The sequence below is a fragment of the Rhinoraja longicauda genome, chromosome 2, assembly GCF_053455715.1.
Source record: "Rhinoraja longicauda isolate Sanriku21f chromosome 2, sRhiLon1.1, whole genome shotgun sequence".
NCBI classification, from domain to species: Eukaryota; Metazoa; Chordata; class Chondrichthyes; order Rajiformes; family Arhynchobatidae; genus Rhinoraja; species Rhinoraja longicauda.
In genome coordinates, this window is record NC_135954.1 from 110,357,749 (window position 1) to 110,380,748 (window position 23,000).

General features: G+C 51.5%; 1 protein-coding gene across 1 annotated transcript; it reads right to left on the minus strand.

The window, feature by feature from the left end:
- Window positions 1-1,144: 1,144 nt before the first annotated feature.
- Window positions 1,145-21,266, minus strand: LOC144610764 (uncharacterized). Its single transcript, XM_078429688.1, has 10 exons — window positions 21,173-21,266; window positions 20,375-20,508; window positions 19,291-19,402; window positions 17,776-18,002; window positions 15,710-15,743; window positions 13,958-14,065; window positions 9,675-9,856; window positions 8,020-8,240; window positions 4,842-4,895; window positions 1,145-2,981 (listed from the first exon to the last, which is right to left on the minus strand). Exons 1-10 carry the CDS (start codon window positions 21,225-21,227, stop codon window positions 2,912-2,914), a joined length of 1,197 nt encoding a protein of 398 aa, XP_078285814.1. The 5' UTR covers window positions 21,228-21,266; the 3' UTR covers window positions 1,145-2,911.
- Between the last annotated feature and the right edge of the window lie 1,734 nt (window positions 21,267-23,000).

Here is a 23,000-nt window from a genome sequence, read left to right on the forward strand (position 1 = left end):
CCACATCTAACCTAATCAATACAATAACCTGACAGGCTCTCTGCAATGGCCATTCTCCCCCCTCCCCTGGGATGGGTGGGACTGGGGGAAGGGCAAGAGGGGGGTTTGGGAGTCCACCACATAGATACTGCCGTGAAGCTTTGGAAAACATAGAAAATAGGTGCAGGAGGAGGCCATGTGGCCCTTCGAGCCAGCGCCGCCATTCATTGTGATCATGGCTGATCATCCACAATCAATAACCCGTGCCTGCCTTCTCCCCATATCCCTTGATTCCGCTAGTCCCTGGAGCTCTATCTAATTCTCTTTTAAATTCATCCAGTGAATTGACCTCCACTGCCCTCTGTGGCAGAGAATTCCACAAATTCACAACTCTCTGGGTGAAAAAGTTTCTTCTCACCTCAGTTTTAAATGGCCTCCCCTTTATTCTAAGACTGTGGCCCCTGGTTCTGGACTCGCCCAACATTGGGAACATTTTTCCTGCATCCAGCTTGTCCAGTCCTTTTATAATTTTACACGTCTCTATAAGATCCCCTCTCATCCTTCTAAACTCCAGTGAATACCTGGGATTGTTTCTTGCAACTAAAAATCCAAGAGCTGGGCTTGTGGAGTAGGGCCATTGTTGGTTGAGGTGAACAGTTGGCAGCTATTTGGAACGAGCTGCCAGAGGAGATGGTAGAGGTCAACACAATGACAACTTCCAAAGGGCATTCAGGTAGGCCTCTAGATTGGAAAATGCAGATGGAAAATACAGGTCCAATGCAGGAAAATGGCGTTCTCCCTGATGGGCATGGAACAGTTGGGCCGATGGGTCCCGTTCCTGGGCTCACAGAGCTATCCAGTGCGGAAACAGGCCCTTCGGCCCATCTGGCTCATGCTGACCAAGCTGGCATTCTGGGCTAGTCCCATTTGCGTGCATTTGGCCCATGTCCCTCTAAACCGTTTCCTTATCCATATATCTGCCTTTTGAAAATGGCAATTATATCCGCTTCTACAGCGTCCACTGGCAGCTCGGTCCAGATACGGACTACCCCTCTGGGTGGAAAAGTTGCCCCTGAGGCCCCTCTGGGTCCCACCAAAAGTGGGCGAGTGGAACCACGGTACAGGTCGAACCGACCAGAAACCAGATGTGAAATATGGAGTCAAGCAAAAAATATGATTTATAACGTAAAAACAGCAAACATATTTTGGTTCAATAAGTTCTGGCAGAGAAACTAAGCAGCAATTATTGTAATATTGTCCATAAACATGTTGCCAGTAAAATGGCCATGAACAGGGATCAACACAGTGCATCTTGATATAACCTGACCCCTTCACGAACAATAGAGGGTACATGTCCATCACCACCGCAGTCAGGAACATTCCCGTAAAGGCAGAGCAAGGCACAGAGTCACCCAGCACGGACATTAGGCCCTTCGGCCCAACTCGCCCATCCTAGGCTGCAACCACACAAGCACAATTCCCACGCCCAGAGTTCAGCAAACGTTGTAGACTTTGGAGATACAGCGTGGAAACAGGCTGCTTCCACACAGAGAGTCCTCACTGACCGACCAGCCATCACCCTGTTCACCAGCCATCACCCGACACACACTGGGGACCATTTACAGAAGCCAATTAACCTACAAAACCTGTGTGCCTTTTGGAGTGTGGGAGGAAACCGGAGCACCCGGAGAAAACCCACGGGGGGAACGTGCAAACTCCGTACAGTCAGCACCCGCAGCCAGGATGGAACCCGGGTCCCTGGCGCTGTGAGGCAGCAACTCTACCGCTGCGCCACCGTGCCCGCCCCACACAATCAGCAACTTTAAACGCAGGGTCTCCACCACACAGCCTCCCAGCCACAGCCAGCAGGTGTGTTGTTGACTGTGCTTCAGGGAGACAGAGATGGGCATTAAATGGCATGGCCATTCGGCATTTAAGAGGATAGGCAAGTGGATATGCAGGGAATGGAGGGGGATGGATCACGTGCAGGCAGAGGAGATTAACTTGGTGCCATGTACGGCACAGTCATAGTGGGCCGAAGGGCCTGTTCATGCACCGTACTGTCCCATGTGCTCATGCCCTGGGTATAAACCGGCACAAGTCCACAATCGCCGCTCTTCACCGAGGGCTGCAACCTCATTTACAGCAGATACTGTAGATCAGAGCAACACAAACCTCCGCCCATCGCAGGCACACAGCGCTGCAGGAACACAGCGGCTCAGGCAGCATCTCTGGGGAGAAAGGATGGGTGACCCTTCTTCAGACTGAAAGCAGGGGGTCGGGACGGAGGGTGAAGATTATGGAGGCGAGAAAAGACCAGGACCAATAAGGGCCAGCCACAAAATGACCTCAAGCAGTTGGCTGGGGAAGGTATGATCTCCAGAGGAGATACAATGGGCCCACCAGGTCACCACCCTGGGCAATGGGTGCCAGCAGGTCACCACCCTGCCTGATGTCATCTGCTCCCAACTCTAATTGGTCCTGGTCTTTCTTTGCCTCCAGCTCTTCACCCCCTCCCCCCAACTCTCCGTCTGAAGAAGGGTCACCTGAAACGTCACCCATCCCTTCCCTCCAGAGATGCTGCCTGAGCCACCGCGTACTCCAGCACGGTGGGTCTATCTTTGGAGTGCAGCAGCATCTGCAGGTCTTTGTATCTACACACCTGTGTGTACCCTATGGTGTGAGATTCAGGAGCTAGTGGGAGGTCCACGAGAGGCAGGCTGAAGCCCCAGGCGGCAGCAGCAGCAGCAGCAGCAGCAGCAGCGCGACAGGAGAGGGACCACTCGTACGCACCCACCCGAACGAGACAGGGAAGAGGCAGCGGAGTCCAGGCAGAGAGCACAACAGTCCGGCACACGTTGACTCGCTGAGCGTGAGAAGGGTGAAGGGCAGCCGGTGATCCAGAGAGTGGGTATGGAGTCCAGCGTGCACATCAGGGTGTGTCAAAGTCCTCCTCTGCAGGATGTTGGTGGGGCTCCTCCTTCAACACAGGGGGCATGGACCTGCAGAGACGGGAACAGTCGGGAACAAATCCCACCTCAGATGTTCACACTCACACAAAAACCGGCTCATTCCCAATGTACCTCGGTACACGTGACAATAAACTAAACTGAGTCTTTAGTCACGGCTTCCACTGAGCTTGTTGGCAGAGAATAAGGTGGACCTTGGTTGGATAGTTCCTCTGTCCCTCTCTTCCCCTCCCCCTTCCCAGATCTCCCTCTATCTTCCTGTCTCCACCTATATCCTTACTTTGTCCCACCCCCCTGACATCAGTCTGAAGAAGGGTCTTGACCCAAAACGTCACCCATTCCTTCTCTCCCGAGATGCTGCCTGACCTGCTGAGTTACTCCAGCATTTTGTGAATAGATAACTTGGTTGAAGTTAATATTTCAGCATTCAGGATTACTGAAGGGGCTTGACCCCTGCAACATCAACTAAGGGCAATACGGGGAGAAAAGATGAAGTACCAGGGGAAGCTGGCCAAGAATATAAAGAAGGACAGCAAAAGCCTCTTTAGGTATGTTACGAGAAAAAGATTAGAAAATGTGGGTCCCTTGAAGGGAGAAACAGGTGAATTTATTATGGAACAAGGAAATGGCAGAAGAGTTCAACAGGTACTTTGGTTCTGTCTTCACTAAGGAAGACACAAACAATCTCCCAGATGTACTAGAGGAAAGAGGATCTAGGGAGACAGAGGAACTGAAAGAAATTTGCATTAAGCGAGAAATAGTTTTGGGTAGACTGATGGAACTGAAGGCTGATAAATCCCCAGAGCCTGATGGTCTGCATCCCAGGGTACTAACGGAGGTGGCTCAATAAATCGTGGACGCATTGGAGATCATTTTCCAATGTTCTATAGATTCAGGATCAGTTCCTGTGGATTGGAGGGTAGCCAATGTTATCCCACGTTTTAAGAAAGGAGGGAGAGAGAAAACGGGTAACTATAGACCAGTTAGTCTGACATCGGTGGTGGGGAAGATGCTGGAGTCAATTATTAAAGAAGTAATAACGGCGCATTTGGATAGCTGTAAAAGGATTGGTCCAAGTCAGCATGGATTTATGAAGGGGAAATCCTGCTTAACTAATCTTCTGGAATGTTTTGAGGATGTGTCAAGTAAAATGGATGAAGGGGAGCCAGTGGATGTATCATATCATCATATCATATCATATACATACAGCCGGAAACAGGCCTTTTCGGCCCTCCAAGTCCGTGCCGCCCAGTGATCCCCGTACATTAACACTATCCTACACCCACTAGGGACAATTTTTACATTTACCCAGCCAATTAACCTACATACCTGTACGTCTTTGGAGTGTGGGAGGAAACCGAAGATCTCGGAGTAAACCCACGCAGGTCACGGGGAGAACGTACAAACTCCTTACAGTGCAGCACCCGTAGACTTTCAGAAAGCCTTTGATAAGGTCCCACACAGGAGATTAATGGGCAAAATTAAAGCACGTGGTATTGGGGGTAGGGTATTGACATGGATAGAGAATTGGTTGGCAGATAGGAAACATAGAGTAGGAGTAAACGGGTCCTTTTCAGAATGGCAGGCAGTGGCGAGTGGAGTGCTGCAAGGCTCGGTGATGGGGCCGCAACGATTTACAATATATATTAATGATTTGGATGATGGAATTAAATGGCTATGGAAGAAAAGGGAGTAATTTGGTTGATGTACAGGCATCATGTTCAGCACAGGCAGTGTGGGATGAAGGGCCTGCTGTACTGTTCCACTGAAGTCTGTGCATTAACACAGGATGGGGATGGGGGAATTTGTGGTGGTAGATCGAGAGAGTTGTGTATGGGGAGCAACACAGTTTCACCCAGAGAGACCCTGCTGGCTTGGTACGTTAACTCCTACCTGTACAACCACTCCGGAGACGGGCTGGATTCTTGGCAGTCTCTCTTCTCCTTCCTGAGGGGCAAGAAGATAGCAGAGTGAATCCGGGGCAGTGTGTCAGGCAGCAATCCCCCAGCCCGACCGCAAGCCCCCCAGTTTTAGTTCCCTGAATGTGGAGTCGCAGGTGGACAGGGTGGTGAAGAAGGCGTTTGTCCACTGGCATTCATCAGTCAGGGCATTAAGTACAGAGGTAAAGACACAAAAAGCTGGAGTAACTCAGCGGATCAATAGACAATAGGTGCAGGAGGAGGCCATTCGGCCCTTCGAGCCAGCACCGCCGTTCAATGTGATCATGGCTGATCATTCTTAATCAGTACCCCGTTCCTGCCTTCTCCCCATACCCCCTGACTCCGCTATCCTTAAGAGCTCTATCTAGTCAGACAACATCTCTGGAGAAAAGGAAAAGGTGATGTTTCAGGTCTGCAGGAAACATGTTCCCGATGTTGGGGGAGTCCAGAACCAGGGGTCACAGTTTATGAATAAGGGGTAGGCCATTTAGGACTGAAATGAGGAAAAACATTTTCACCCAGAGTTGTGAATCTGTGGAATCCTCTGCCACAGAAGGCAGTGGAGGCCAATTCACTGGATGTTTGCAAGAGAGAGTTAGATAGAGCTCTTGGGGCTAATGGAATCAAGGAATATGGGGAGAACGCAGGAACGGGGTACTGATTTTAGATGATCAGCCATGATCATGTTGAATGATGGTACTGGCTCGAAGGGCCGAATGGCCTACTCCTGCACCTATTTTCTACGTTTCTATGACTGAGGCGGCTCAGTCTAAAGAAGGGTCTCGACCCGAAACATCATCCATGCCTTCTCTCCAGAGATGCTGTCTGATCCGCTGAGTTACTCCAGCTTTTTGTGTTTATCTTTGGTTTAAACCAGCATCTGCAGTTCCTTCCCACACATTAAGTACAGAGATTGGGACGTTATGTTGCAGTTGAACAAGGAGTTGAAGAGACTGCAGTTGGAGTATTGTGCTCAGTTTTGGTCACCCTGCTACTTATTGTGATCAGAATCTTGAACGGTCCTCTCAGATGCTGGCGATGAAATCCTGATATTTATCTCCCCCTAAAACCCAACAACCGGTCAAATTTAATCAGCCTCATGCACTGCCTTGAGGACATAAAATGTTGGATGGCACAGAACCTGCTTCAACTAAACGAGAGCAAGTCTGAGGTCATCCTATTCCCCCCCCCGACTCCATCAAATTGATAACAGGCAGCCTTGGAAGCCTATCCTGCCTAGTCAAACCGCATGTCAAAAACCTTGGCGTGATATTTGACTCCACATTAAAGTTTGACAAGCAAGTCAACGCTGTGGTAAAAGCCAGCTTCTTCCAGCTTCGTACCATAGCTAAAATCAAACCATTCCTCCAATTTGACGACATTGAAAAAATCATCCACGCATTCATTTCCTCCCGCCTAGACTACTGCAACTCCCTATACACTGGGATCAGCCAATCATCCCTGTCCCGCCTGCAATTGGTCCAAAACGCCGCAGCGAGACTCCTAACGGGTACCCGTAAAAGAGACCACATCACCCCGATTCTGGCCTCTCTCCACTGGCTCCCAGTACACTACAGAATCAACTTCAAGCTCCTCCTATTCACATACAAAGCCCTAAACGGGCCTGCCCCCTCCCCCCCCCACATATCAAAAATCTTCTAACCCACCACTCTATCTCCAGGTCCCTCAGGTCGGCCGACTTGGGGCTACTGACTACCCCGCGGTCTAGGCTTAAGCTCAGGGGTGACCGCGCTTTTGCGGTTGCAGCTCCTAGACTGAGGAACAGCATCCCTCTCCCCATCAGAACTGCCCCCTCCATTGACTCCTTTAAGTCCAGGCTCAAAACCTATTTCTACTCCCTAGCGTTTGAGGCTCTCTGAGGGGGCGCTGTGAACTGTTTATGTATGTGCTGTTATGTTTGTGTGCTACTGTATGTTCGTTCTTAGTACCTGCACTGATGTACAGCACTTTGGTCAACGTGGGTTGTTTTTAAATGTGCTATACAAATAAAATTGACTTGATCTTCCAATCTACCTTGTTGCAGCCCTCACATTTTTTTAAAAATCGCACTTTCTCTGTAGCCGTAACAGGTATTCCGCACTCTGTTTATTTTAACTTTTGCAGCAGAGGGGAGAGCTCCAGAGAAGGAGGGCACACGGGAGGACGAGGGTGTGCTTTGGGGAGTGAGAGAGGTGGAAAGGTTCAAGGGGAGAGAGGGGGGTCGGGGCAGGGGGGGATTCGGGGGGCAGAAGGGGGGTTCGGGGGGGAGAGGAGGGGTTCAGGGCAGGGGGGATCGGGGAGCAGAGAGGGGGTTGGGGGGCAGAGGGGAGGCTCGGGGGCAGGGGGGGTGGTTCGAGGAGCAGAGGGGAGGCTCGGGGGGGGGGCAGAGTTCCAGATACCAAAAGAGTTTGGAGGGGATTTGGTGGGGGAGCAAGAGCAGGAAGGTGGAAGTGTTCAGGGGGGAGAGTGAGGATAGGAGAGTTTGCGGGGTAATTTTTGGGGGCTGGGGGAGAGAGGGGAGGGGGAAGGATTGTGGTGGAGAAAAATCTGTGTGGGTCAGTGTCAGGAAAAGGAGAGGGGGGACGGGGAGAGAGGGGGGACGGGGAGAGGGGGGGACGGGGAGAGGGGGGGACGGGGAGAGGGGGGGACGGGGAGAGGGGGGGACGGGGAGAGGGGGGGACGGGGAGAGGGGGGGAAGGATTGTGGTGAAGAAAAATCTGTGTGGGTCAGTGTCAGGAAAAGGAGAGGGGGACGGGGAGAGGGGGGGACGGGGAGAGGGGGGGACGGGGAGAGGGGGGACGGGGAGAGGGGGGACGGGGAGAGGGGGGACGGGGAGAGGGGGGGACGGGGAGAGGGGGACGGGGAGAGGGGGGGATGGGGAGAGGGGGGACGGGGAGAGGGGGGACGGGGAGAGGGGGGACGGGGAGAGGGGGGGACGGGGAGAGGGGGGACGGGGAGAGGGGGGACGGGGAGAGGGGGGGACGGGGAGAGGGAGAGCTCGATGAGGAAGAATGACGTTCTGCTGCACAGATTGTCATCCAGGTCACAATTACTTTAATGCAAGGTGTATACTTTAATGCGGAGGTGCATACTTTACTGCGGAGGTGCATACTTTAATGCAAGGTGCTTACTTTAATGCGGGAGGCTGCACGTGTGCCTCTCCGCTGAGTTGTGAGCTGTGCCTCCTGTGAGCCCAGGAGACGGCCGTGGGCTGCTCCCTCTCGCCCCACTCCCTCTTTCTGCTCCATGAGGGAGCGGTGGCTGAGGCACAGGATGAGGTTGAGGGGGAGGGGGAGGGGTCCTCACACGGTCTCAGCCAGGCAAAAAACGGCGTCTCCTCTTCTGTCGGCACCTGAGGGAAGAGAAGGCCAGAGATTAATTCACACACCCCAGGCTCACCACAGGAGGGGATGCTGAACCAGATGCTGGGGTTCGGTCACCAGGACAGCAGAGGTAAGGCAACGACTGCAGGCCGGAGAGTCTTACGCCAATGTCTGGAAGCTCTGGGACAAAGATCTCTAAGGGACTGGATTTAGTTTAGTTTAGAGATACAGCGCGGTAACAGGCCCTCCGGCCCACCGGGTCCGCGCCGACCAACGATCCCCGCACACTAACACCACCCTACACCCACTAGGGACAATGTTTACATTTACCCAGCCAATTAACATACAAACCTGCACGTCTTTGGAGTGTGGGAGGAAACCGAAGATCTCGGAGAAAACCCGCGCGGAACACGGGGATAACGTACAAACTCCGTACAGACGGCGCCCGTAGTCGGGATGGAACCCGGGTCTCCGGCGCTGCATTCGCTGTAAGGCAGCAACTCTACCGCTGCGCCACCGTGACCGCCCTCCATAAAGCCAGTAAAGTACAAAGATAGTCCAAAGGTCTCCAATGAGGTAGGTAGTAGTTCAGGACTGCTCTCTAGTTGTAGGTAGGATGGTTTGATAACAACCTGATAACAGCTGGGGAAGAAACTGTCCCTGAATCTGGAGGTGTGCGTTTTCACACTTCTGTACCATTTGCCCGATGGGAGAGGGGAGAAGAGGGAGTGACCGGGGGTGAGACTGGTCCTTGATTATGCTGCTGGCCTTGCCGAGGCAAGATGGAGTCAATGGGAGGGAGGTTGGTTTGCGTTCACAACTCTCTGCAATTTCTTGCAGTCTTGGATGGATCTGTTCCAAACCGTGCTGTGATGTATCCCGATGACATGCTTTCTAGGGCACAGATTTGGACTGAGGTTGTGTAAGAAAATAACTGCAGATGCTGGTACAAATCGAAGGTATTTATTCACAAAATGCTGGAGTAACTCAGCGGGTCAGGCAGCATCTCAGGAGAGAAGGAATGGGCGACGTTTCGGGTCGAGACGTCTGAAGAAGGGTGTCGACCTGAAACTTCACCCATTCCTTCTCTCCTGAGATGCTGCCTGACCCGCTGAGTTACTCCAGCATTTTGTAAATATGTACCGAGGTAGTGACGCGGCTGCACTTGGCCCGAGACCCAGGGATGTGCTGTATTATTTCAGTGCATACTTTATTCGAGAAATAAATATATACAAAACATGCTCCTCACAAAACTCCAGCCGACAATCTCGGAGGCTCTACATACATTCAATACCCCAATTAAACACCATTGCCACTCATGGTGTGGAACACTGGCCTTATTTTGAGGGGCGTCTCCACCACACCCTGCCCCCTATGGCCAGCAGCGGGATTGCCCAGGGGTGTGTGGGCTCAGCGGCCGGGGTGTCGCCGGCTCCCGTCTATGGCGCCCCGCGGTTCCTCACCTTTGTCTCCGTGCTCTGGCAGATGACCCGGAGCGAGCTCAGTCTCCGCAATCCCTGCTCCGTCTCCAGCGGCCTGATCTCCAGCTGGTCCCGCCAGCGATCAGCCAACGCCTCCATCCACCGGCCCAGCCCGCAGCGGCCCCGCTCTTCCTCCAGCACCACCACGTCCACCTGCTCCCTGCCTGAGGGGCCGGGCAAAGGGGGCATCAGTGAGGCAACTGCCACCCACAAACCCCCCCCCACACACACACACCCAGCCATCCACTGGCACGATGCAGCCCGGCTAACCTGGCCATCCCTCTGCACCTATCCCCCTCACTCCTCATTAACCATGCATCAGGCGTAGGAGCAGAGGAGAGTGTTCCCAATGTTGGGGGAGTCCAGAACCAGGGGCCACAGTTTAAGAATAAGGGGTAGGCCATTTAGAACTGAGATGAGGAAAAACTTTTTCAGTCAGAGAGTTGTGAATCTGTGGAATTCTCTGCCTCAGAAGGCAGTGAAGGCCAATTCTCTGAATGCATTCAAGAGAGAGCTAGATAGAGCTGCAACCTGCCCCCTTGATCCTGCCCCCACTGCCCTTCTGAAGGATGTCATTGCAATAGCCGGTCCCAGCATCCTCTCTATTATCAACAGTTCTCTGGCCACTGGCACTGTTCCAACCAGTTTCAAGCACGCGGTGGTCCAGCCCCTACTGAAAAAAACCTAACCTAGACCCCACCTTGCCTAGCAACTACAGACCCATTTCCAAACTGCCATTCCTGTCAAAAGTCCTTGAAAAGGCAATTCTAAACCAATTAGTGCCCTACCTACACCAATACACCATCCTGGAAAGTTTCCAGTCAGGTTTCAGAGCCCACCACAGCACAGAGTCTGCCTTGTTGAAGGTACACAACGACCTGCTTCTCGCCATCGACACCGGCGACTGTGCAATCCTGCTCCTTCTCGACCTCAGCGCAGCGTTCGATACATTGGACCACACCATCCTTATTGACCGTCTCCGGTACGCGGTTGGCATTGATGGCACTGCCCTGAGCTGGTTCGCTTCGTACCTCAAAGATAGGAGTTTCGCCATCAACATAGGCAGTTATTCCTCTGCTCCAGCTAGCCTCTCCTGCGGAGTTCCACAAGGCTCCATCCTAGGCCCCATTCTATTCTCTCTATACATGCTCCCCCTTGGCCAAATCATTCAAAGGCACGGCATTTCTTTCCACTGCTATGCCGATGACACTCAGCTTTACCTCCCCCTGAAACCCAACAACCAGTCAAATTTAAACAGCCTCTTACACTGCCTTGAGGACATAAAATGTTGGATGGCACAGAACTTCCTCCAATTAAATGAGAGCAAGTCTGAGGTCATCCTATTCGGCCCCCCCGACTCCATCAAATCGATAACAGGCAGTCTTGGAAGTCTATCCTGCCTAGTCAAACCGCATGTCAAAAACCTCGGCATGATATTTGACTCTGCATTAAAATTTGATAAGCAAGTCAACGCTGTGGTAAAAGCCAGCTTCTTCCAACTTCGAACCATAGCTAAAATCAAACCTTTCCTCCAATTCGACGACACAGAAAAAATCATTCACGCTTTCATTTCCTCCCGCCTAGACTATTGCAACTCCCTATACACTGGGATCAGCCAATCTTCCCTGTCCCGCCTGCAACTGGTCCAAAACGCCGCAGCGAGACTCCTGACGGGTACCCGTAAAAGGGACCACATCACCCCGATTCTGGCCTCTCTCCACTGGCTCCCTGTACGGTACAGAATCAACTTCAAGCTCCTCCTATTCACGTATAAAGCCCTAAATGGACATTCCCCCCCCCACATCAAAAATCTTCTAACCCCCCTCTCTAACTCCAGGTCCCTCAGGTCGGCCGACTTGGGGCTACTCAGTATCCCGCGGTCTAGGCTTAAGCTCAGGGGTGACCGTGGTTTTGCGGTTGCAGCTCCTAGACTGTGGAACAGCATCCCTCTCCCCATCAGAACTGCCCCCTCCATCGACTCCTTTAAGTCCAGGCTCAAAACCTATTTCTACTCCCTAGCGTTTGAGGCTCATTGAGGAGGCGCTGTGAACTGTTTGCGTGCTACTGTATGTTTCATTTTTTTTCCTTAGTACCTAATCAGATGTACAGCACTTTGGTCAACGTGGGTTGTTTTTAAATGTGCTATACAAATAAAATTGACTTGACTTGACTTAAGGATAGCGGAGTCAGGGGGTATGGGGAGAAGGCAGGAACGGGGTACTAATTGAGAATGATCAGCCATGATCACATTGAATGGCGGTGCTGGCTCGAAGGGCCGAATGGCCTCCTCCTGCACCTATTGTCTATTGCCTACTGAGTCTACTCCGCCATTCAATCACGGCTGATCTATCTCTCCCCCTCAACCCCATTCTCCTGCCTTCTCCCCGTAATCCCCTGACACCCGTACTATTCAAGGATCTCCCAATCTCCGCGTTAACATTTCCCACTGACTTGGCCTCCACTACCACCTGTGGCAATGAATTCCACAGATTCACCACCCTCTGACTAAAAAAAATTCCTCCCCATAGAAAATAGGTGCAGGGGGAGGCCATTCGGCCCTTCGAGCCAGCATCGCCATTCATTGTGATCATGGCTGATCATCCACAATCAGTAACCTGTGCCCAACCTTTCCCCTAATTCCATCAGGCCCTAGAGCTCTATCTAACTCTCTCTTAAATTCATCCAGTGATTTGGCTTCCACTGCCCTCTGTGGCAGAGAATTCCACAAATTCACAACACTCTGAGTGAAAAAGTTCCTTCTCACCTCAGTTTTAAATGGCCTCCCCTTTATTCTTAGACTGTGGCTCCTGGTTCTGGACTCCCCCAACATTGGGAACATTTTTCCTGCATCTAGCTTATCCAGTCCTTTTATAATTTTATACGTCTCTATAAGATCCCATCTCATCCTTCTAAACTCCAGTGAATACAAGCCTAGTCTTTTCAATCTTTCCTCATATGACAGTCCCACCATCCCGGGGATTAACCTCGTGAACCTACGCTGCACTGCCTCAATAGCAAGGATGTCCTTCCTCAAATTTAGAGACCAAAACGGCACACAATACTCCAGATGTGGTCTCACCAGGGCCCTATACAACTGCAGAAGAACCTCTTTACTCCTATACTGAAATCCTCTTGTTATGAAGGCCAACATGCCATTAGCTTTCTTCACTGCCTGCTGTACCTGCACGCCAACTTTCAGTGACTGGTGCACAAGGACACCCAGGTCTCGCTGCACTTCCCCTTACCTGCAATCCCCGTACATTAACACTGTCCTACACATGCTAGGGACAATTTTTACATTTGCCCAGCCAATTAACCTGCATACCTGCACGTCTTTGGAGTGTGGGAGGAAACAGAAGATCTCGGAGAAAACCCACGCAGGTCACGGGGAGAACGTACAAGATCGGTGTTATATTTTTAAAGTTATTCACATTTTTAAGTTTAAAAGCGGGGGAGGGGGAGGGGAGGAGGGAGGGGGGAGTGGGGGAGAAGGGAGAGGGGAGTTGAGGAGAGAGGGGAGGGGGGGAGGACAGGGTGCTGCACCAATGCAGGAGAGGTTTGGGCCCATCGGGTCCACTTGGTCTAGTATCCCTCTAAAAGTTACCCCTCAGATTCCTATTAAATCTTTCACCTTAAACCTATGGATCTCGATTCCCCTACTCTGACAATAGACAATAGACAATAGACAATAGACAATAGGTGCAGGAGTAGGCCATTCAGCCCTTCGAGCCAGCACCGCCATTCAATGCGATCATGGCTGATCACTATCAATCAGTACCCCGTTCCTGCCTTCTCCCCATACCCCCTCACTCCGCTATCCTTAAGAGCTCTATCCAGCTCTCTCTTGAAAGCATCCAACGAACTGGCCTCCACTGCCTTCTGAGGCAGAGAATTCCACACCTTCACCACCCTCTGACTGAAAAAGTTCTTCCTCATCTCCGTTCTAAATGGCCTACCCCTTATTCTCAAACTGTGGCCCCTTGTTCTGGACTCCCCCAACATTGGGAACATGTTATCTGCCTCTAATGTGTCCAATCCCCTAATTATCTTATATGTTTCAATAAGATCCCCCCTCATCCTTCTAAATTCCAGTGTATACAAGCCCTCTGGGTAAGAGACTCTGTGCATCTACCCGATCTATTCCACTCATGATTTTATACACCTCTATAAGATCACCCCTCATCCTCCTGCGCTCCAGGGAATAGAGACCCAGCCTACTCAACCTCTCTCTCCCTGTAGCGATAACATTCAAGTAGACAACTCACCCATGTGTTTTCTCCTGTGGGTCAGAATGAGGCAGGGTAGACTGGTGCAGAACTCACAGACGGAGAGAAGAGGGAACGGGATTCGCTTCTCCTGTAGATTGTTGGACTCTGGGATTGGAGGAGAGTGGAGTCAGAGCAAGGAAACTTTAAACCTCACCCCCCCCCCCCCCCCCACACACACACACCAGAACCAGGCCTCTTATTACCATCTGAAGAAGGGTCCCGACCGAAAACATCACCCCTCCACAGTGAGTCTAAAAACAGGGTCCCTACCCGAAACACAAACCAACCTCCCTTCCATTGACTCCATCTACACCTCACGCTGCCTCGGCAAGGCCAGCAGCATAGTCAAGGACCAGTCACACCCCGGCCACTCCCTCTTCTCCCCTCTCCCATCGGGCAAAAGGTACAGAAGTGTGAAAACGCACAGCTCCAGATTCAGGGAGAGTTTCTTCCCAGCTGTTATTAGGCAACTGAACCATCCTACCACAACCAGAGGGCAGTGCTGAACTACTATCTACCTCATTGGTGACCCTCAGACTATCCTTGATCGGATTTTGCTGGCTTTACCTTGCACTAAACGTTATTCCCTTATTCCCATACACTGTAAATGGATCGATTGTAATCATGTGATGTCTTTCTGCTGACTGGTTAGCACGCAACAAAAGCTTTTCACCGTACCTCGTTACACGTGACTATAAACTAAACATCATCTATCCATGTTCTCTAGAGATGCTGCCTGACCTGCTGAGTTACTCCAGCACTTTGTGTCTTTTTTGGTAAAACAGAATCCACAGTTCCTTGTTTCTCTCTTTTTTTCTACCATTGCCCTGTTGAGTCGCCACTCTCATTTGTATCCCTTTGTATCACCCCAATGGTCTCAGGCAGGACAGCCCCATCTCATCCTAATCCCAGGCAATGGTGCCTGGTGCCTCTCCAGGGAAAGTATCCTCCCAACTCACCTCAGCCCTCACAGAGTAACCAGATTCTGCAAGCCCACTTTATAAAACCCACCGAAGACAGGCACAAAATGCTGGAGTAACTCAGCGGGACAGGCAGCATCTCTGGAGAGAAGGAATGGGTGACGCTTCGGGTCGAGACCCTTCTTATAAAACCCACTGACAATTTTGTGCTGGTCCAACCACCTCATCGCAACAGCCGAGAAGCTGCATCAACGCTGCAAAGTCTTCAGTAAGCACATCTCCAACAACTAGGACCAACGTCTACAGGTGCACCTTAGAATGTCCTATCAGGGTGCATCACAGCTCGGTTTGGGATCAGCTCTGCCCAAGGCCGCAAGACATTGCAGAGTTGTGGATGTAGCCCAGTCCACCACCACAGACCAGACTCCCCACCATCCACTCCGTCTACACTTCACGCTGCCTCGGGAAGGCAGCCAACATAATCAAGGGGCACTCACGGCCCGGTCATTCCCTCTCGTCTACGGCAAAAGATACAAAAGTTTGAAAGCACGTGTCGCTACATTCTCTTCCCCGTCGTTATCTAAACCCTTGCAAGGACCTCTGATCTGCGAGGGGTGAATTTCGTGATCCTCCAATCTACCTTGTTGCGGCTCTTGCGCTTTTTAAACTGCACTTTCTCTGTGGTGTAAGGTCACATTCTGCGCATTGTTTATTTTCCCTTTTGCACCACCTGATGCACTCTTGCCTTGCAGGGCGATGTTCTACCTCCATAGCACAGCACATGTGGCAATGATAAACCAATGTCCGTTATATAAAGTCTAAGACTCACCTTCGTATTTCAGAACCACTTCATCAAATGAAATCTAAAGAGAAGAGGAAAAGCACAAAATGACCAAAAGGCAAATATTTAGAAGGTGGGAAACACTGTCCGAGCCAACGCCACCCACAGGTCACAAGGTCAACATCCGACCCCACCCACAGGTCAACATCTGACCCCAACCACAGGTCACAAGGTCAACACCCGACCCCAACCACAGGTTACAAGGTCAATGCCCGACCCCAACCACAGGTCACAAGGTCAATGCCCGACCCCACCCACAGGTCACAAAGTCAATGCCCGACCCCACCCACAGGTTACAAGGTCAATGCCCGACCCCATCCACAGGTCACAAGGTCAACGCCAGACCCCAACCACAGGTCACAAGGTCAACTTCTGACCCCAACCACAGGTCACAAGGTCAATGCCCGACCCCAACCACAGGTCACAAGGTCAATGCCCGACCCCACCCACAGGTTGCAAGGTCAACATCCGACCCCACCCACAGGTCACAAGGTCAACTTCTGACCCCAACCACAGGTCACAAGATCAATGCCCGACCCCAACCACAGGTCATAACATCCGACCCCACTCCATCCCCTCAACCCCCCCTTATCCTCCATCCCTCCCTCCCTCCCTCCCTAGGAGATAGATTTTAAAATGTGAATAACTAAAAATATAAGACCGATTTCAATGAAACTTCTTCCATTAGCACCAAGATGGTGAGTAAGGTGGGCCTAACATTGTCGCGCTATCGTGTACCGTTTTGGCTGTAGTTCAGGAACAAACAAACGAGAGTTTTTAGTATATAGATGATGGTAGAGCAGCAATGGCAGGAATTTCAGCGGATAATTCGGAAGGTGCAGGATCATTTCATCCCAAAGGGGAAGAAAGATTCCAGGGGGAGACTAAGATGACCGTGTCTGACAAGGGTGGGGTCAAAGACAACATAAAAGCAAAAGAGAAGGCAAATAACATGGCAAATATTAGTGGGAAACCAGTGCATTGGGATGTTTTTAAAGAACAACCAAAGGTAACTAAAAGGACAATACGGAGAGAAAAGATGAAGTACGAATGTAAGTAAGCCAATAATATAAGAGGATAGCAAGAGTTTCTTTGGATATATAAAGAGTAAAAAAGTGGCAAGTGTGGATGTTGGGCCGCTGGAGAATGATGCTGGAGACGTGATAATGGGGAATAAAGAAATGGCAGAGGAGTTGAATAACCTTTTTTTGCATCAGTCTTCACAGTGGAAGACACCAGCAACGTGCCTGAAGTTCAAGAGAGTCAGGCGGTGGAAGTTAGTGGAGTGGCTATTACTAGGGAGAAGGTGCTGGAAAAATTGAAAGGACCGGATGGACTGCACCCCAAGGTTCTGAAGGAGGTGGCCTCAGAGATTGTGGAGGATGAGAGGGGATCTTATCGAAACGTATAAGATTATTAAGGGGTTGGACACGTTAGAGGCAGGAAACATGTTCCCAATGTTGGGGGAGTCCAGAACCAGGGGCCACAGTTTAAGAATAAGGGGTAGGCCATTTAGAACGGAGATGAGGAAAAGCTTTTTCAGTCAGAGTGCTGTAAATCTGTGGAATTCTCTGCCTCAGAAGGCAGTGGAGGCCAATTCTGAGTGCATTCAAGAGAGAGCTAGATAGAGCTCTTAAGGATAGTGGAGTCAGGGGGTGTGGGGAGAAAGCAGGAACGGGGGTACTGATCAGCCATGATCACATTGAATGGTGGTGCTGGCTCGAAGGGCCGAATGGCCTCCTCCTGTACCTATTGTCTATTTGTTATGATATTTTGAGAATCACTGGAGTTAGTAGGAGTGGTTCCTGAAGATTGGAAAACTGCAAATATCACCCCGCTGCACAAGGAGGGAGCAAAGCAGAAGAGCGGATTTATTTATCCCAAATAATTATTGATTTGGGATCAATAAATCCGCTCACAATACTCTAGAATGCAGTCTGTACCAGTGCCTTATAGAGCCTCAGCATTACATCTGTGTTTGTGTATTCTAGTCCTCTCGAAGTAGATGGTTTGTGATCAGGCTAAGGACGATGGGGAAAAACGAGTGCAGGAACCTCAACAGAGTGGGGCAGGGGGACGAGCATCTGCTTGATCTGCATTGTCTTGACTTTGGCCAGGAATCTCCCGGTCTCCTGGAGCGGTGGGGTTCCCGATTCCACCGGTTCCCTCAGCGTGGCGGGGGCTTCCAGCTCCTCGTCCGTCTCCTCAATCTCGGGGAAAGTGAAGTCGATCTGGGATCGGTGGCACACGGCCTTCATCCTCCTGCAGATGGCCGCCAGCTCTACCCGGGGCAAAGAGAGAAGCAATCACCCAGCGCCCGTGATAAGGCCACTCCCGCACACGCCAGCACCAGTCGGGGTGGACCAATGCCCAGAGGAACACAGGGAAATTGGTGGGAAGGAACTGCAGGTGCTGGTTTACACCAAAGGTAGACACAAAGTGCTGGAGTAACTCAGCGGGACAGGCAGCTTCTCTGGAGAGAAGGAATGGGTGACGTTTTGGGAAGAGACCCTTCTCCAAGACCTGTAGGATGGAAATGCAGATGCTGGTTGCGTCTGAGGAGGGGTCTCCACCCGAAACGTCACCCATTCCTTTTCTCCAGAGATGCTGCCTGACCCGCTGAGTTACTCCAGCACTCTGTGTCGACCTACAGGAACATTGGAGCAGGTGCAAACCAATTGGCCCTTCCAGCAGTTGCACATCTCGATTTATCAGCAGCTCTGCCCACAACACGTGGTGCGCTGTATGTCATCCAGCCACACAGCACGGAAACAGGCCCTTCGGCCCAGCGAGTCCACACCGGCCAGCGATCACCCCGTACACTGGCACTATCCGACACACCAGGGACAATTTACAGAAGCCAATTATCCTACAACGTCGCAGGTCTTTAGATCGGGTGTCAGGGGTTGTGGGGAGAAGGCAGGAAAATGGGATTAGGAGGCAGAGATCAGCCGTGATTGAGTGGCGGAGTGGACTCGATGGGCCGAATGGCCTAATTCTACTCCTGTAACTTGTGAAACCGGAGCACCCAGAGGAAACCCACAGGGTCACAGGGAGAACGTGCAAACTCCACGCAGACAGCACCCGAGGCCAGGATGGAAGCCGTGCCTCTGTGCCTCTGTGCCGCAGTGGTGGCGGCACGGTGGCGCAGCGGTAGAGTTGCTGCCTTACAGCGAATGCAACGCCGCAGACTCAGGTTCAATCCTGACTACGGGCGCCGTCTGTACGGAGTTTGTACGTTCTCCCCGTGACCTGCGTGGGTTTTCTCCGAGATCTTCGGTTTCCTCCCACACTCCAAAGACGTACAGGTTTGTAGGTCAGATGGACACAATATCTATCTTCAGGTTTGTAGGTTAATTGGCTGGGCAAATGTAAAAATTGTCCTTAGTGTGTGTAGGATAGTGTTAATGTGCGGGGATCGCTGGGCGGCGCGGACCCGGTGGGCCGAAGGGCCTGTTTCCGCGCTGTATCTCTAAATCTAAAATCTAAGGCCGGCCCACCCAGTGCCGGCCTTCCTTCCCACATCCCACGTCCCACTTGCTCCCTGACAAACGTATTCTTTGACTTACTGGGGATTATCTCATCGATTATCTTCATTGGTTTCAGCAGCGGCTCGAACAGCACCAACAGCTCACTGCAGATTTCATCCAAAAACGCCTTCAGGCGGCAGTGGATATCTTCCTAAAGAGTAACGAGAGAGTAATAATAATCGGATGAGAGACAGAGCAGGGGTGAGACAGAGACAGGGGAAAGGACACAGAGAGAGGCAGTGTGCGAGGCATGTGTCAGAGAGAGGGAGCGAGGGGGGGAGGGAGGGGGAGGAGAGAGGGAGAGAGAGGGAAAGAGGGAGGGAGGGGGACGAGGGAGAGTGGTGGGAGAGGGGGGGAGAGGGAGGAAGGGAGAGAGAGGGAGGGAGGGAGAGGGAAGGAGGGAGAGAGAGGGAAGGAGGGAGAGAGAGGGAGGGAGGGGGGGAGAAGGAGAGAGTGGGGGAGAGGGAGGAGAGAGAGGGGGGAGAGGGAGGGAGAGATGGAGAGGGGGAGTGAGAGAGAGGGAGGGAGAGGAAGGGAGAGAGGGAGAGAGAGAGAGATGAATGTTAATTCAGGGCGTGTACTACCTCTTACTACCACACAGTGGCAGCGTTCACCATCACTCTTTCATCAATTTGTGACCTGACTAACTCAATGCATCTGTTGTACTGTTATACTGAAGGAGGCACAGGTACCAACTGAGCACAATGCACTCCTCCCCCTCCCTCCCTCCCTCCCTCCCCTCCATTCAACCTCCCTCCCTTCTAACTCCCTCCTCCTCCCCCTCATCCCTTTACCTCACAACCTCCCCTCTCCCTGCCCCCTGCCCTCCACCTCCCACATCCCTCCACTCCACCTCTCTCTCCCATCTACCCAGGAAGCTGATTGAACTTTATTACCTTCCATCACAGTGAGGAATGTGGTGGATGTTTATGGTAAATTTTACTTGATGTGGCCGTGCGTCTTGTTGCTTTTCACTTCGTATGGCTGTACGGTAACTCAAATTTCACTGTACCTTAATTGGTACATGTGACAATAAATTGATCTTGAAATCTTGATCTCTTCCCTCCAACTCCCCCCCCTCTCCTCTCCTCCCACTCCTTCTCCCCCCCCCCCCCCCCCTCACCTTCAGATGGTCGAGTTGGTCTACCAGCTTGTGGCAAGCATTGTTGAAGAGCGGCTCTCTCTGGAAGTGCATGTGATCCTCCATGCAGTACTTCATCCGATCAAAACAGCCCGCTCCGGACTGGACCGAGCACGCTGGAGGAAGTTGGGAGAGTCACGGATCGGCCAAGTGGTTTACATTAGACGGACGCAAGGTGCTGGGGTAACTCAGCGGGACAGGCAGCATCTCTGGAGAGAAGGAATGGGTGACGAATCGGCCCGAGACCCTTCTTCATGTGGTTTAGTTTAGCGCGGAAACAGGCCCTTCGGCCCACCGAGTCCTTGCCAACCAGCGATCCCCGCACATTAACACTATCCTACACATTAGGGACAATTTTTAATTAAACCAAGTCAATTAACCTACAAACTTGTACATCTTGGGAGTGTGGGAGGAAACCGGAGCGCCCGGAGAAAACCCACGCAGGTCACGTGGTGAACGTACAAACTCCACACACAGACAGCATCCGTAGTCGGGATCGAACCCAGGTCACTGGCGCCGTGAGGCAGCAACTCTACCGCTGCACCACCGTGCTACCATGATGCATCAGGTAGAACCGTTGCTTCACAGCTCCAGAGACCCGGGTTGAATCTACACCTCGGGTGCTGTCTGTGTGTGTGGAGTTTGCACACAGAGTTCTCCCTGTGTAGGTGATTGCAGGTGAATTGGCTTCGGTGAATTGTCACTGGTGTGTGGGATAAAACTGGTGTACGCTGTGTTTAGCTCGTGTAATGTTTAGGAGGGTGGTGAGCCGGCACTTACCCACGTAGGCAGGCACCATCCCATCCTGGACTGCCGGAGTCAGGATCCTGGACATACTTCGCTGCCGGCCTGAGATGCCCTCCAGTAAACTCAGGGTAAAAGTTCTCCAGCTGTACACGAGAGTCAGGGAGAGAGAGGGCTGAGAATTGTGGACACAGCCCGGACCATCGCACAAACCAACCCCCCTACTTTTATTGGGAGAGAAGGAATGGGTGACGTTTCGGGTCCAGACCTCTTCTTCGAGAGTCAACACGTCAACATTCCTTCTCTCCCGAGATGCTGCCTGACCCGCTGAGTTACTCCAGCATTTTGTGAATAAATACTTTCGATTTAAACCTGCATCTGGAGAACATAGACACAAAGTGCTGGAGTAACTCAGCGGGTCAGGCAGCATCTCTGGAGGACATTTCGGGTCAAGATTCAATTTATTGTCACATGTACCAATTAAGGTACAGTGAAATTTGAGTTGCCATACAGCCATACTAAGTAAAAAGCAACAAGACACACAGCCACATAAAATACAATTTAACATAAACATCCACCAATACTTAAAATAATAAAACAACAGTAGAAAGGACAGACAGATTGTTGGTGTGACAGCCAGTGCTGTGGCGCCACCCGGTGGATGTCGGGGGCCCTTCTTCAGACTCAGTTTGAAGATGAGCCTCAGACCAAAACGTCACCTGTTCTTGTTCTCCAGAGATGCTGCCTGTCCCGCTGAGTTACTCCAGCACTTTGCGTCTTTCTCTGGTACTATCTACGTGGAGTTTTCACGTTTCCCCGCGCTCATTTCCGCGCACGTCCCAAACGTACGAGTTGAAAGGTTTGTTGCGCGGTGAAATTCGTTGACAGGAACGTGGGGAGAATAAAACAGGATCTCAAGATTTGAGACTCCCCTACCTAGCGGAAAAGAGTGTGCGCCTTTTCTATGGCCCTCGTGATTTTATAAACCTGAAATAATGGTGAGAAAGTGCCAGCCTATCCAGCCGGTCCCCAATACCTCATCCCCTCCCTTGCCAATAACACTGGATAGAGTGGATGTGGAGAGGACGGTCTCCACTGGTGGGAGAGGCCAGGAGCAGAGGGCACAGCCTCAGAATTAAAGGACGCACCTTTAGAAAGGAGATGAGGAGGAATTTCTTTAACCAGACGACGGTGAGTCTGTGGAATTACATTGCCACAGAAGGCTGTGCAGGTCACGTAAGGTATCGCTGGTCAGGCTGCATTTGGAGTATTGTGAGCAATTCTGGGCCCCATATCTGAGGAAGGATGTGCCGGCTCTGGAGAGGGTCCAGAGGAGGTTTACAAGAATGATCCCAGGAGTGAGTGGGTTAACATGTGATGAGTGTTTGTCGGCACTGGGCCTGTACTCGCTGGAGTTTAGAAGGACGAGGGGAGACCCTCATTGAAACTTACCGAAAAGTGAAAGCTTGGGTAGAGTGGATGTGGAGAGGATGTTTCCACTAGTGGGAGAGTCCAAGACCAGAGGTCACAGCCTCAGAATTAAAGGACGTTCTTTTGGAAGGAGATTAGGAGGAATTTCTTTAGTCAGAGGGTGGTGAATCTGTGGAATTCTTTGCCACAGAAGGCTGTGGAGACAAGTCAATTGATATTTTTAAGGCAGATTCTTGATTAGTACGGGTGTCAGGGATTATGGGCAAAAGGCTGGAGAATGGGGTTGAGGGGGAGAGATAGATCAGCCATGACTGAATGACAGAATAGGCTTGATGGGCCGAATGGCCTAATTCTGCTCCTATTAGTTCTGGACTTATGAACATCCTTTCCAGCTTACAGCGAATGCAGCGCCGGAGACTCAGGTTCGATCCTG

Excerpts from the sequence above, each read along its gene's own strand:
- LOC144610764 (XM_078429688.1), bottom strand. The coding sequence starts at position 21,227 with ATGTCCAGGATCCTGACTCCGGCAGTCCAGGATGGGATGGTGCCTGCC. Across the intron at positions 14,066-15,709 it reads AGTGGTTCTGAAATACGAAG|AGTCCAACAATCTACAGGAG; the intron begins GTGAGTCTTAGA and ends CTCCAATCCCAG. Across the intron at positions 4,896-8,019 it reads GTGCAGCCTCCCGCATTAAA|GAAGGAGAAGAGAGACTGCC; the intron begins GTAAGCACCTTG and ends CTTGCCCCTCAG.